This window comes from Notothenia rossii, assembly GCF_949606895.1.
Source record: "Notothenia rossii genome assembly, chromosome: 11".
NCBI lineage: Eukaryota > Metazoa > Chordata > Actinopteri > Perciformes > Nototheniidae > Notothenia > Notothenia rossii.
Genome location: NC_136910.1, coordinates 22,783,173 through 22,798,901, shown reverse-complemented (window position 1 = coordinate 22,798,901; position 15,729 = coordinate 22,783,173). Strand labels below are relative to the sequence as shown.

The window sequence follows — 15,729 nt, the reverse complement described above, 5'->3', positions numbered from 1 at the left end:
CGATGACTTCATAGGCTAGTATACCAACGCAGAGATCACAGCATTTATAGAATATTTATTGTTTTGCCTTGTTTATGCTGTTTTTTGTGATTTTAAAATGTCAGAACCTGCATTTGAAAGTAATACCTGAACTGAGTGTAGGCAGGAAAGCCTTGCCCTTCAGCATTTGAATGATCTGCCCGGCAACAGGCTTGAAGAAGTCCATCACCTCATCAGGCAGGGGGACAAACTGCAGGAACTGGCAGAGGCCCTTTAGACCTTTAAACTCTGGGTGGTCCTGGAAAAAAGAAGCACAATAACCAACGACTAATGAGTGATATTACTTTTTTCATTTTTCACAGTTGAGACAAAAAAATCTAACTTTGCCTAATCCTCTTTAAATCTCAAGATGTTTTTTCTTTTAAACAATACTGTTGATTGTTTCTTATTCATAAGTTAGAAGGAAAATGTCAATATCTAACACCTCGTAAGATTTCAACTCGAATCGTCTGCTGGGTTCCATTAAACAGCCTATGGAAATACTGAATGAACAAAAGCAGTTAAGCACTTTATGCTGAATTTCTTACCTGTTTAATCGCAAATCATTTCAACCATCAATATTTTGTCTTTTATTATACATAATGTAACTGTATTAATATACTCAAATATATCCAGCTTTCCTAAAAGGGATCATTTCAGTGGTATTTCATCTTGTTTGATCTTTTAGTGACATTTCCCAAAGCCCTGTAGATATAGCTTGTTCTTACAGTGAAGACATCCATGGCCTTCAGGAAGAGTTGTGGTATCTCAGATCGGAGCCATTGGTTCCACGAGCTGTCTCTGTCCACATCTTCACGAGAGGAAGGGATGTCGAAGTCCCCTGAAGAAAATTACCATGAAGAAGAGTTCCAAATGAGTGTTAGATGTATTCTTCTTCATACAAACCATTAAAGCTCTATAAATCATACTCCAGTCTCACCTTGGATGATGAAACGGAAGCCGAAACTGCGCAGGGGCAGGTAAGCAAACACAGGTTGTTTCTGCGGCTGACACACGATGTCACCCTCTGTGATGTTGTTGTCGAGCTGGAAAGCCAGAGCAAGCTCGGTGGAGTCAACATTTTCTTTGATCTGAAGGAGAAACAGATCAAAGATCAAATAAAATGCTAATAAAATAAGATATCATAAGCTGAGAAGGGGCTATACATTTGTTTTCTAATTGTCTGTGCCTTATAGATTGTATTTGTGCTTTTGTTTGTGCTTTTGTGTCCGTTTTGTGTTTTTAGGTTCGTATAATGTGCTTTGAATTGGGAATATGTGCTGCAATTGTGCTTTACTGTGCTACTATTGGGCTCGTTTGTGGGAGAGAAACTCTCTCAGGGAACCTTTCACATTTACATGCACAACAACCTATAGAACACACTACAGGAAAGGGAACACTCCAGAAAGCAGGATGGGCCCTCTTTAAATAAATGAAGACAACAGTTGAATGGTAAGAGAATGATAAGATAAAGAGTCATTACAGACTTACGTTGCAAGATAAAAGAGATGAAGCCCTCAGATAACATATAGTACTATAGACATATAAGTGACATTATAATGGGAAAAGGAGGATATATGAGAGTATTGAAGGAGATAAATAAATTACCGGTAAATGGAATGAGATAAATAAATACAAAATACAAATTGAGCATTACACACTCAGCCGACAAAGAAGCATAACTCTTACAGAAATTGATATTGATGCCTGGAAAAGGGCTGCTGGAAAGCTAAAGTACAGAATGTCTCAACATATTTTCTCTCACTCAGCTGCATTTCTACTCTACATAACCTGACTGCCGGTAATATGAAGCTGCCTCTAGGTAACTGAAGAAGAAAGAGAGGTGGGGTTTATAGTGTTGTTTCAGACTGACAGGTCATTAACATCGTTTTCTGTCACACTGCATGACTTGTTTGTCATATATTCCCAAATTGATGTGGTAACATCAACCAAAGCCTGTCTAATGAGTGAGCTTCACGACATGGGACAGGAAGGGAAATCATTTGACTGAGCGGAATGAGGAAGTCCTTTCCTCCTAGAGAGAATAAATGTCCTTGAAAATGAAGCAAGAGAATGAGATTTGAACAAAGTGTATCTGCCTACCTTCTTGGGCTGCACCACAGTTTTGACCACAAGCCAGCGCTCAATTCCCTCCGTGTGCTCCACCTCTAACATGTTGTGACTCAGGTCCTTCCGAGTCATTGTCACAAAGCGCTTCTCACTCTGCAGGTGGTGAAGGTATAGGAAAAAAAGGGATTTTTTTAAGAATTTCAACAATGACGTTTGTTTTGCATATATGTGAACAAGTGAGTAAGTGTAGGCTACCTGGTTGTAGATGGAGATGGAGCGCAGGCGGTGCAGAAAGAGCAGCAGGGAGGGGTGCACGTCATGAAACAGGTTCCTGGTCTGATGGCTCTCGGAGCGCAGAGGAAGGCAGATCTTCGTGGTCCAGCTGATCACAGAACAACACACAGAGGTAGTTAGAAAACTAGTCGTTAGAAAATATCAATGCAGCCTTCATTAGGCATTCTGTTTATTCTGAAGCTCTATTAAACCCTCTCTAGAGGATTTTAGAAACGTAAAAGGAAATAAATATTGGCAATATATACTTTATTTTGAAAATGATTTTAAAGCTGCACCTTAACAATGCATCAGATGAATTGTAGTTCCACTCAGTTTTTTTAAATATGTCATATTTTTAAACGTATGATTTAACGGCCCACATCTTCATTTCAATTTTTATTTCGAACCGATTAAAAAAATAACGAATAAAAAATAACAAATGTGAAAAAACAGAATACGGTATTTTTAAAATACAGTATTTATCCATTCATGATAATATTTATATATTCAACAAAAGAAAAGTCTTCATATTAATAATAATAAATCACATTATCATATGATAATATCTTCAACTGACTTAACAAATTGTAAGACAGAAAAAGTACGCGACTAGCTTGTAAAAATATGGGAACATTTAACATTTAAAGAGGCAGATATTTCACTGTACATCACATTAGCGGTATATAATCATGTTTATGGTTCTCAGCCATCGCACAAATGAACAAGTTGTAGCATTGTCACACAGATGCTATGGAAGGAATGCCTATTTATTTATTAACTTGCTGTATTGTTCATGTTTGTACTACTGTTTTTTAAAAGTGTTTAAATGTGATAGAGCACAGGGTTCTTTTTTTATTTATTAAGATCTTCCTGATGTCTGTGTTGTTTTAAAACGTGTGTCTAAATGGATCCCTCGTATTTGATCTGCAAACCAAATCCACCTACAGGTACAAATGTATATCGTGAACCTCTGATGAATAGTGTCTATTCATCAGACATTGGAAAGAAACTTGTTTTCTTATATGGATGAACTGTCTTATAAGGACGTATACATTTAAATATCTTGCAAGAGACATTTGAGTCAACGTTCCGTCATTTATAGTGGAAATGTTTTCTTATTGATATTCTTCACAAACACACTTCGTCAAAGTTCTCATGAACGAAATGAACACTATTTTGTATATTTCTGAAATCAAATGTGATTCTGTTAAATTAATTAATTTGCTTAAAAGACCATTAATTTGTTAGATCATTCACTATTTTTCTATTTTTCATAGATGTTACGGCTGCTGCCTTCCTGGTCGTCTGAGTGTTTTCAGCTGTGTGTTCTATCTAAATGAGCTGTGCGGTTGCCCTCCCGGTATTGGCTCCCATCTCCTGGTCCGCCTCCTGAAGATTGCGATTGGAGCACGCCGGGCCCGACGCACTCCAATCGCAGCTCACAGCCGGCGCACACCTGCTGGAGATGACTACAAAGCTTGGGGACAATCCTCATTCTGGAGGCTCTGTATGTGGACAGATGCCTCTCGCTACTTGCTCTCTGTTCTGGGGTTAAACTTGTGTGGGTAGTTAGAGTGTAGAGTAGCTTAGTTAGTGTTTAGAGAATAGTTTAGGATTCGGTGACGGTTGCCTGTAGTTTAGTTGTGGTGTTGTATAGATTCTCTGTGTTAGTTGTACCACTTTTAGAGTGAGGTTTTGTTTCGTTCCTTATTTAGTATATTAGTATGTATTTTCCCTGTATGTCTTAAGACTCCCTTTTTGAGTCCTCCTTTAGTTGGTTATTTGTCAACCTGTGCCCTTTTGGCGCCTTTGTTTGTTTCAGGCTGCTTGCCTGCCATTTTGTTCACAGCTGTTTTAAATAAACACTTATAATTAATACCAATTCCATACTGGTGTGTGTTGCATTCCTCTTCCCCTAGTTGGGACGTAACAATAGACAACCAATTTCAACTATTTTTTCGTAATTTTCGGACTATAAGCCGCGCCTTTTTTCCCATTTTTCGACGCTGCGGCTTATATAACGGTGCAGCTAATCTACGTATTCTTACAGCTAACGGCCACTAGGGGACCTCGTAAATCTATGGATTTTACAGGTTACAGTCCACCACTTTTAACTCTATGGGCTCTATGGCCGATCCGCGCCCCCCACCTTTAAGCGGCGGGCTCCAGCAGGAAAAGCTGGAGGCCGGAAAAGAGTGAGACAGGTAGCGCGCAAAAGTAAAAGTGGAACCGAGAGTGGTACGAGAGACAGAACGAGAGCAAAACAGACGGACATTACGAGAGTGAGACACTTTGTCCCCGTACCACTGGATGAAAACCACTGCTGTAGATCACTGCCGGTACGTGCGCTGGGAGCGCACCGTTAAAGTTTGAAAGTTGAAAAGTTTGTCTGTCTGAAACGCTATGTGATACAGTACAGTTTACACAGCACAGTACATGTTCTGTAGCTAATATTGCACTAAATGGTAACACTTGAATACGTTATGCAAATATGCAACTTGTTTGTTGAAATGTTAATAAATGGGAGCTTCCTCAAACAGCCATCTCTTTCCCGACAATCCCCTCTGTGCACAAACCCTTAAATATGGTAATTAAACATTAAAACACCTGCGGCTTACGGCCCGTCTACACTACAGGCATGAAAAAATCTTGAAGCTGGGTGTGTCTGAAGCTTGGCGATTTTTTGCGAGCAACCAATCACATGAATCTCCCGCCCCCGACATACAAAGCAATAGCAATGTTAAAACGAAGTAAACTGGATATAAACTCTCCAAACAGGCGAAACAACTATCAGTTTCACCCACTGTCTCTGCCACCTCCCTCCATGCCTGGTTCCTCCGGTTTGTATCCCGGTAAATAGTTCCGGTCGTAAAGAACCGGGTGATTTGCTACCGTAATATCTCGTTTGGAATATGAGGAAATGAACTGCGGTCTGGCTCTCCCAGCTTGCACGCGGTTTGATTGGCTGCGCTTGCACTGGCGGGATTTGCATAAACGGGATTTGATTGGCTGATGCCAAGCATCGAGCCTTGTTCAACTTTTGATGCCGATAGATGCTCGTGATGCTTGCAAAGCCATGCCATGCTCCCCACAATGCAGTTCGGCGAAAATTAAAAATCTTCTACGTCACCCCATTCAAGTGAATGGGCGAAGCGTTGAAAGCATTTTTTGATGCCTGTAGTGTAGACGTACAGTTATAGTCCAGTGCGGCTTATATATGTACACATCATTCAATTTAGCTGCTACGGCTTATATTCAGGTTCGCCTTATAGTCCGAAAATTACGGTAGATGAAATCGTTTGAATATTAAAATATGATGTTTGTGTTATGAATACACCTGTATCAGAGAACACACTTTGAAAAGCACAGGCGTAAATACAAAAAATGGCTGAGTTCCATTAAGCATCTGCAGTTTCAGGGTCCTAGTATTGTGCATCCTGGCTCACCATCATGTTCATGTTTGTATTGGGACGCTCGAATAGAAAAGAGCCATCCATAATGTCATTACTTACACTTCTTGCTACAATGACCAATCAAAATGTCTGCTACGACGACACACTGTTTCTCTATCTTCCAACCTGTGCTGATTGCCCAGCAGCTGTGTGTCCAGAGGCCTCTCCTCTTCCATCCAGTGGGGGAGGATGTATCCCATGGGGCCGCAGGACTTGTCGAAGCGCAGGTGGAAGCCATTGGAATGAATCTCTGGGCAATCCGTCACTTTAAACACTGATTTGAAGCCGATGCCCTTTTGACCTGTGATGAGTAGGGCAACCAAGATCATGTTAAAACAAAGTCCCATTTACTATTCTGGTCTCCTTCAAGGCACCACATACGTACTCACCTATGTATCCATATTTGTGTTTGCCCTTGGTGCTGCGACCCACATCACAGATGGCTTTGATGTTCCCGTCCTGGAAGCCGGTCTCGTTGTTGAGCACTGTGATGCAGTCTCTCTCCACCACAAAGGCAAGCGCGGGAACAACACCGACCTCAGATGGGTAACTGTTATCATCAGCATTCTGAAAAACACATATAAATAACTCAATTAGACCTCATTTCAATTATGTATTCACCCTGAAGAGCCAATTTCAGGTTGAATATAGCGGATTTTTACTTTTACAGCATATAACGTTTGACAGCATTATTGCCAAGTAGGTTTACTCATAGAAGGATGGAATAAAAAACAAAACAATTAATAAAGAGATAATATTTCACATTAAAAAAGAAAGAGAAATATATAAACTGAATATAATTTTTTTTTTTTTAAAGTATAGTGAATATATGACAAATACAGTTTATTAGATTTTAAAGTTAAGGGTTGTGCAGATGTTAAGAGGTAGTGTTATAATGAATACAATATAAAGGACCATAAAGGAAAAATGTACTTCTAATCAGTTTCAGTTGTAATATAATTCTTTACTTATGTATCCTAAGCTTTTATGACAATATTTAGCTTGATTTCCCCTAGGATAAATAAAGAATCTTGACTCTTATTTCATATCTATAAATGATCAAAAATATGAAAGATGCAGAATGATCTTTTAGGGCGTAAAAAATAAAAACTCCACCTGAATGAGTTCCAGGACAAAGTGTGTGTCCTTGCTGTAGAGTTCTGTGGAGAGGCGGTCTAAGCTGCGACCCAGCCGCTCCGAATGGACCTGCATCAGCTTCTGGCCTTCAGCGTTCAACTCTACACCGATACCAAACTCACTCTTCCTGTGCGGCAAAACAAGAGACAGAGGGAGAAAGAATAGATCAGCCATAGTTTTAAGAAGCTACACTTGGCAGGACAAAATCCGGACATATTTAAGTTAATTGTAAAAGGAGACATTATGAGAATAAACCTGATGTCCTCAATGAGAGCTCTTTTGAGATCTGATGTGGTTTCTGATTGGCTGCCGGCAGCATCCTTTTCATTGGAATCAGACATTTCTGATTGCTGCTCCTCCTCTCCTCCTCCTTCAGCCTCACTGCTGACGCCTGATATCTCTCCATTAGGCAGGGAGGCCAACTCATACATCTCCTCATCATCATCATCCTCCTCCTCAACCACTAGGTCTTCCTCGCCATTGACTAGAGGACAACATTGAGCAGATACAAAATGAAAAAAGGGAATAGAAAACGACTTCCTTTTCTTTCCTTGGAACCTAAACTTTCAATCTTTAATCACCTTGTTGTGTGCTCTGGTTGAGAGTGGAGGAGGCGAAGCTGTTGTCCATTACGTTGTCCTCTAGATACTCATCTTCACTCATATTCAGAGCTGACAGACTGCCACTCTCAGAATCTGTCAAATTACACTGAAGACAAAACAAAATCAAATTAGAAACTAAACTAATAACAGTAATGATTTTTTACATGAAAATACATGTATCTCACAAAATCAGAATGTCAGAATAAGACAAAAATAAAAATCTCATTCTAAAATGCATCCCTCACTGTGTTGCCAAGCAAATAACATCTTGGTGCTATTGTGCTATTCGAAAGATATATAAAGTAGGTAATGAGCCAAATCATCCCTTTTCAATGCAAATGAGCCTTTTTGAAAAAACAGTCAGATTTGTCAGATCAGAGCAAAAAGCCACACTCATTTACAGTGACATTATTAACATCTTCAAAGAGTTAGGGTATTTACTGAAGCTCATTTAAGAGACTTGTTTCTTTTGGGATGCATCCGGTCACTGCATTGACACAGTGAAAGGATGCAACCAGCTTTTTCATGTAAGAGAAATGGATAAAGCTCCACTACATTTCATATATAAAATGCTAGAGATAAGTTCAATAAGTTAAAGAAATTAGATGAGATAGAAATCATTATATAATTGAATTCATATTATTAAGTAAAAGAAGATATGAACTGTTGAAGAAGTATCTGGCGCAAGGGAATAAAAGTAGCCCATTGACTTAGGTGCGTATTATTTCTAACAAATTAATTTCTCTAAATAATACTAGGTCCTGATTCAGAATGATTAAGCTGATATGGAAAAACTATTGTTATAATATGAATGAAAGTTGACTGGGTTAACGCAACTCCCAGATTACTGTTTTATTCAATTGATGCTGCTGATCAGAAATAAATCAATCCAACTTTGGGATCAAATAATATTTCTCCGGAGAGAGAACAGTGTATGTTCATAATGAACAATATATGTACAAGGTCCATACATTTTATCAGCAGGACTACACTGGTATTTATATCTTTCGGTCTAAACATGATCAAAATATTGATTTTACAATTTTCTTTTCTGACCTTGGCGGGTTTCAGCGGTGCTGTGTACGAGTGTTGGCTCTGTTGTGGGTTCAGTTTTTTCTGATAGTCTTTGACCCAGTCCGTGATGCCCAGGAGGATCCCGAGCCGATGCAGACAGTTCATGTGGCTCGGGTCAGACTGGGCCACGGTGATCAGGATCTGTTTAGACTTGGCCTGGCCCAACACCCGAGAAAAAGGCTCCAAAAACACCTGCAAGTCACAATCACACAAGAACACTCATTATTTCTTAATCTGAGAAAAAACGCTTCTTACATCATCGTTACGGGGAACATGTCCAAAGAAATTGCTGAAACTATGTTGTAACAGCAATTACAACAATGGGGTTGCAATAAGATGAGAGCTTTATGGCCTGAGTCTAATGGTAAGAAGATTGTTTGGACACATAAATCACTAATAAGCCAGGAAGCTGCTGTATCTATGGGACCAGTTTACTGTAAGAGTTTGTACTAAACCACATCCTCAGCCATTTAGGTTAGCAGAAATCATTTACTGGCTAAAGCTGCCCACTCTTTTTGACAAGGACATGCTTAAATGTTTTTGTTTATTAAAAGCTGTGCTCCATCTCACACCACAAAAACACTTCCACTGTCCCTCTAGTCCCTCAGGATGTACCAATAAGAAGCTCAGATGCAGAAACATTACGGCTGGCAGGAGGATCAGCACTGTTGTTGCAAATAAACATACATTTCTATCTCTTCTTGAGCCTACTTAAAGAGCCTGTGACACGATTTTCCCCCATCATCCAAACCCATCAATTTGAGTAAATATTGTCCCCTTGAAAACCGTTACTGAACTGATTTTGGATATTTGTACTTTGATAACCATTAATCTGCCTTTCAACGTTGACCATTTCCTGGATCTTCTCGGGGATTCTTCAAGTCCCGCCAAATTATGTGTAACGTCATTGCGGGCACAGCGCTCCAGCTGCACCGTTCAGGATCCCAGCATCTGCATGTAAACGCACGATGGCGCACACAGCAGCAAGCTCAGACAGCGATGACAGTTTAATTTTGAACGTGTCTGAGAGCTCATATGAGGCTGAAGGATCGGTTTATTATGTATCTGTTAGAAGTTTAGGAATTAGGTGCGTCAATATGGGCGATCATACGGTCATGTAGCCAGTGGTGGACTGGGACTAAAAATCAGCCCGGGACTCTCGACCGGCCCACTTCGGTACCACTAGTAAATTGTCAACGGGGGGAGTGGGGGATGTGCTAGTGACTTATCCGACCGGCCCACTTCGGTACCGGCCCATCGGGATTCGTCCCGATGGCCAGTCCGCCACTGCACCCAGCCCAGTCCACGTAAACTGTCAACGGGGGGAGCCTCGCTGCGGGGAAACGGTGGACCTAGTGTCCCGATCGGAGTGGGAATAATAATAATAATAATAATAATAATAATAATCCGTGCATTTTATCCATTAATTTCCCCAACATTGTGGTAAAAAAAAACACACGTTTAATCCATGTTGGTGTACTACTACAACAACCAGTGGTGTAGTGGGGATGTTTTTACTGGGTGGACGGGGTGGTGGGTGGACGGGAGACACTATGGACGCGCTCGTGAACTGTCAACGGGGGGAGGGGCTTGGGGACCTCTGTGTCGCCTGTCAGCGCAACTTACATGATGCCGTTTAGACAATATAATAATAAAGGGCGGTGCCGGCTGTCAGCGAACCGATCCGGCCTTTCTGCGCGACTATCACTCAAATGCGGGACATAGTCTCAATGTGTGGGACGCGGGACAAATAATAAAAATGCTGTATGTGCAGTCCCGCACAGTGCGGGACACCTGGTCACCCTACACACACAGTTCTGCCCCTCACACACACACGCTTCAAATCAAGTTGCATAAATGCTTGAGCTACGTTTTTATTATAATTACTGTGAAATCTGCCTATTATGTTTTCGTCATTATTACAACAAACACACACTTGCAACTGATAACACTGCCAATGATTTTAGATGTATTAGACTATTAAAAAAAGAAATCATGTTTCAAATAAGTGGGGGTACGGCGTATCCCAGCATCCAACGCCCACTACACCACTGACTGCAACTACAAAAAGCTAAGGTTTGTTTTCTCATCAGGAAATGCAGACCGGCTCAAACAAAAGATTTTTAAATCATCAGCCTCACGATCATTTAATGTATCATATGTTCGCCGAATTGACATGAAAGCACTAATAAATGTAGTTTCATCCACTTGAGTTTACAAAAATAATCGATTTGTTTTTATATCACATCCAACGGGAGGAAATTCAGCAGCTCTCACTACCGATTTTTAATCCTAATTTAATCATCATCTTCACCACGATCATTTATGTTTATGTTCGCCGAATTGACATGAAAGCACTGACAAATATGAATATACTGTAGTCAACTTCATTAAAACGTTATTAACGTGCCTAAACTCAGTAATTCACCATTTCTACGCATGACAACACACTTTGTCCGTGTTTGGCTCTCTCTCCGCACAGTGAAGCGTTCCCGCATTGACGTCACTTCCGGCTTCCCCCAAAACCTCAAAATGAGTCGAAGGAATTTTCCCGCGATGTTCGAAATTATTGATATTTATCGGAACGGTATCGCTTTTTCTTTTTTAAACTGACGGTTCGAGATTACTAGTAGCCCACTATTTCATTGCACAACAGTTGTTGGGTTCGTGTCACAGGCTCTTTAAGGAGCCATGGGAGGAATTTAACAACATCCATTTGGACTGTTTGCTTTCAACATCTTTATTCTATAATCCAAACAATACTTCAATGTAACCTTCTCCAGAAACAACATAAAGTGATGATGATCCTATGATCATCCTGATCATATGATCATCCTGATCATATGATCCTAAAATGATCCTAAAATCTACATGGACAATGCAGTGTGACTGACCTGCTGCAAAAGAGCCCGACAAGTTCTAGTAGGGATTCGTGTCAAACATGCCAAGAAGAATTTGGCCACTCTGCTGTAACACGACACGTCCTCTTCAGCCTGGGACAAATCTAAGAAACACAAACCTTATCTTAGTAATGATGACTCAATCATGCTGCATTAAGCACATTCAAAAAGACTTGAGGGAATTCAAAGTGAACCTTCTTGTGCCACAGCTGCTGCCAGGGAGCTCTCCATGTGATTGGCCAGGAGGGCTGTGGGAGCGTTGACGATGCCGTCAGCTACTACCATGGACACGAGGTGGCCGGCTGTGCCCACAGGGTCAAGGTTCATGGCGGCGCTGGAGAAAAGCTTGTCTCCTGTGTGAGTGGTGATCCTGAGGAGCAAACCTGGTGTGACCTCTAACGCTGCTAGGCCTGTATTAGCTGTGTGGAAGGTAAAACAGTGGTTACTTGACAATCAAAAAACAAAGACATTTAAATTGTTATGTAATTCAATTTTCAGTGTGATGTACACTGGATATACATTTACATTTCAATGTACATTTATCAAGAAAGCCCATGCACCACAGTTTCCGTTAGCCGGTAATTACCGGACTAGGACCGGTAAAATATGCTGAAGACCGGCAAATCTAAATCTCTCCGGTCAAAATGTCCGGTCAAAATAATTTCCCCTGAGCACAATACCGTATCAGTTGCGCCACTTATGTGACAGACAAGTCTGACAGAGTCAATACGCTACATGCACAGTCACTTCCTTTTTAATGTCTGACATTTAATGTGGAGAAAGAGATTTATCCTCCTGAAGGGGACATTTGGACCCCTCATGTAAACAAATGCTTAATGCTGCATAATGCTGCGCTATACTTTTCCTGCCACACCCCTGTTGCCAAGCAACGCTTATAGGTGTTCTTTGATACGCAGGCAGTGATATCATTAGCTAGAACTAGCTAGATCTGATCGATATGGACATAAACGCGAGTGAAGTCTAACCGGACGCGAGTGAGAGATCAGAGAGCAGATCAGCTGCTGCTGAAGGAGACCCGCAGCTCTGCATGATCACAGCTCTGCCCGCTGTGACGGACCGGACCGGTGAGCGGAGCAAAACACACACTTCAAGTTAGACCTAACACACTTAACTAGTTTATCTACCTCTGGAACATGGCGAATACAGTCGCTGTTTTATCTGTGTCAGTATCATGTTGTTGTGAGTGTGGACGGAGCAGATACAACGTTAGCTTAGCCTGATCAATCCGATCTTCATTCAGAAAACACGCATTTTAAAAAGATGTTTCGCCTGCAGACTCGTCAAAGCATTAATTCATGGTTTTTACTAACCGGTATCAGTATTTTGTTACTTGGGCATCATTTAGAAACGTGTATTACAATTAAATCACGGTAAACTATATTCATTTTGTTGTAGTTGGTTTCTACCACAGTATTATTATTATTTATTATGCCCGTGTTATTATCCAAATTTACTGTACACTTTTGAATAATGTAGTTAATCTACTATAATTAGTTTGTTTAATATAGAGTCATCATGAATTTGTTTTAAAGCCCAATAAATAACAAAGAAGACCTTTGACTGGAACTTTTCTCATTTTGTCCGGAAGATTTCAACTTTAACGGACATGTTGACCGGCAAAAACTAATTCTAACGGAAACTCTGCCATGCACAAACTCCTACCTGCGTTTTTTTCGATGAAATCTCTGAGGGAGCCATGAAGGGGTTTGAAGATCAGATCCCACTGGCTCCACTCACTGAGGTCCTCCAGCAGAGGGCAGGACAGCAGGCTGGCCAGGGCCTGGGGCTTGGACATCTCCCCGAGACGCCCCACTGCCTCACAGCCAGCTTCAGGACTGCTTACAGAACAGATGTGGGAGACAAGAGAAACCTTGATGTACATGCTACAAAAATCACATTTGAAATTATGTTTTTTGGCTAATGGAAGCAATTTGTTTCAACAGGTGGCTAAATGAATCATGGTCTCTGCTGATAGTGCCGCTTTACACTCCTAACCTGGAATGGCTCTGTTTGGCAAACAGGGCTGACTCGTAGTAGACCTGGCTCAGTCCTCCTCCAGCTAATGCTCTCTGCCGCTGCACCCGGTCGGCTAGCTTCTGCAGAGAGCCGTAGCCCAGCTCCCGACTGTCCCTCAGCATGTAGTGGGATCTCAGAGCTGACTCAATGTGGTAGAGCTGGGAAACAGAAAGGTGAAATATATTAATGTTCCTATCAATTACTAGAACATTGTACAGGGAAACAGACAATACAATTATAACACTGACGGAGAAAGTGCTTTGTTTTTAGTAAATTAAAGTGGATATGAATGTTTATACCATGGAGAAAATGATAGCCAAATTACTGTTAAAAAACATGTTTGTTAAAACGTTGTTCCAATTAATACAGGCCGATTAATACAGACAAATGAAGATGTATGTCCTTATGATGTCCAGAAGAGACATGAATGAATGTGTCCAAGGTGAAGCAAGTGTAATTATTTTAGCATCTTCCCATGTACTTTGTTTTAAGTCTGCAAACAAAAAAGAAATGACTCACTGTATCTGGATCAGAAGGGTCAAAGTCCCCACACTGTGAGATGAACTCGAACATGTCTTGTCTGCTGGGTCTGAAACCACTGCCTGCAAGATCCATGCCGCTACTGCCCAGAATCAGAGTAGACCCCAGTGTTTCCTGCAGCAGCTGCACACAACCACAGACAAAACAACCGCATGATTGTGTAGAATATCAATGTATATATATTTAGAGCTTTGCTAAAAAAAAGCCTTCTATTAATCTATTTCACAGAACCTGAGCCAAACAACCAGAACAAAGATTTAAGGGAGGAAAAAACGTGTACCTGAATGTGTTTAACCAGGAACTCCAGAAAGTTGCCTTGCTGTAAAGAGAGGAAATCCTTGACCTGGAAATGTTTGATCAACTTCCTCTCCAAAGCAGCCATGCTGGCCAAAGTGGTGGCTGTGCTCTGAGAGGACAGGCTGTCTTTAAGGAACTGCTTCATTTTGTCTGAAAGACACAGGACATAAAGTTCTAGTAATCATAGACATGATCAGATTAGGTGATACTGTATGTGTGTGGTAGAAACACTAAATACTGCATTATACCTTCGCTGGGGAGGTATGTGGTGGTGTGGTTCTCATGATCTTTAGTTTGTTCTGTGGTGTTGGACGTCTTATCTTTGGGCACCAGGTCCTGTGGGACAGCCAGAGAGCCTCCACAGATGGCCAGCTGAAAAAGAGCCTTGGCCAGCCGGTTACATGACACCTGCAGCAGGAAGCTCTGGATGTGCTGAATTGGAAATCATACAAAGGTTTGAGTTACAGACGTGGTAATTAATCATGCGTGAGAACAAGGTGTTCTCTGGTACCTCACCTCTAATTCAAATGTAACTGTTGTAAATGTATAAACAGAAAAAAATGAGGTAATTAGCTAATGTCTGCCTGTAGGGTTGGTGCAGGAATGAGTCCCAAAACCAGGAAATTAGTAATCATGTTACCACTTCCGGTTCCCTTGTCTGAAACTCTTTTTTTCATTTTCACATTTTGTTCTACGTCATTAAAATAGGCAAGTTAATACCCCACCCTTGGATGGCCAAAGCTTCTATTTGTCTTAAAAACAGCAGTTGCTAACAAGTGACTAAACATCATCACACTGAACATTAGGCAAGGCAAGGCAAGGCACATTTATTTAGCACCTTTCAACACAAGGCAATTCAAAGTGCTTTACAAAAATGAAAGACATTAAGAGCATTAAGAAACATATTATAAAATGATATCTAGAAACACTCATTTAAAAGCAATGATACAAAATGACATTTAAAAACACTCATTAGCCGCATTTAGCTTAGTGGTGTTGATGCGACTGGATGTAATTTGTTTGTAGCCTAGCTTTAGCTTTTTACTTCTGGCAATTGAATTTACCCTTTAAAAAAATCATCATATTTGGAGATTATGTTGAACAAAATATGTAAGTAATATAAACGTGATACCCAAAGAGTTTATTTTGTGCAATATTGTAAAATCGAATAGAAACAACTTTTTTTTTTGTCAAGGGAGCCCTTTTGATGCTAACTTCCTGTTCGGGCTACATAATACTGATCCACTCTATTTGGACTGCTGAATGCCTGCTTGTTGTTACTAACTCCCCCTGCTGGCCATGGAAGAAGGATCTGAAAACTGTTGCCAT

General features: G+C 40.7%; 1 protein-coding gene across 5 annotated transcripts in view; it reads right to left on the bottom strand.

The window, feature by feature from the left end:
* Nucleotides 1-15,729, bottom strand: part of LOC307024735 (uncharacterized protein) — a 49,330-nt gene that overhangs the window by 18,221 nt on the left and 15,380 nt on the right. For 4 of the 5 annotated variants that reach the window (XM_079659102.1, XM_079659105.1, XM_079659106.1 and 1 more), the window contains 18 exons: nt 14,649-14,832; nt 14,384-14,550; nt 14,083-14,226; nt 13,543-13,721; nt 13,210-13,385; nt 11,721-11,945; nt 11,521-11,630; nt 8,609-8,818; nt 7,532-7,658; nt 7,206-7,434; nt 6,930-7,077; nt 6,203-6,380; nt 5,940-6,114; nt 2,344-2,470; nt 2,122-2,241; nt 959-1,109; nt 747-859; nt 127-277 (listed from right to left, as the gene is read on the bottom strand). In XM_079659102.1, coding sequence (XP_079515228.1) covers nt 127-277; nt 747-859; nt 959-1,109; nt 2,122-2,241; nt 2,344-2,470; nt 5,940-6,114; nt 6,203-6,380; nt 6,930-7,077; nt 7,206-7,434; nt 7,532-7,658; nt 8,609-8,818; nt 11,521-11,630; nt 11,721-11,945; nt 13,210-13,385; nt 13,543-13,721; nt 14,083-14,226; nt 14,384-14,550; nt 14,649-14,832 — 2,914 coding nt within the window. The remainder of the gene's footprint in view (nt 1-126; nt 278-746; nt 860-958; nt 1,110-2,121; nt 2,242-2,343; nt 2,471-5,939; nt 6,115-6,202; nt 6,381-6,929; nt 7,078-7,205; nt 7,435-7,531; nt 7,659-8,608; nt 8,819-11,520; nt 11,631-11,720; nt 11,946-13,209; nt 13,386-13,542; nt 13,722-14,082; nt 14,227-14,383; nt 14,551-14,648; nt 14,833-15,729) is intronic. The other variant, XM_079659104.1, reaches the window with a different exon arrangement.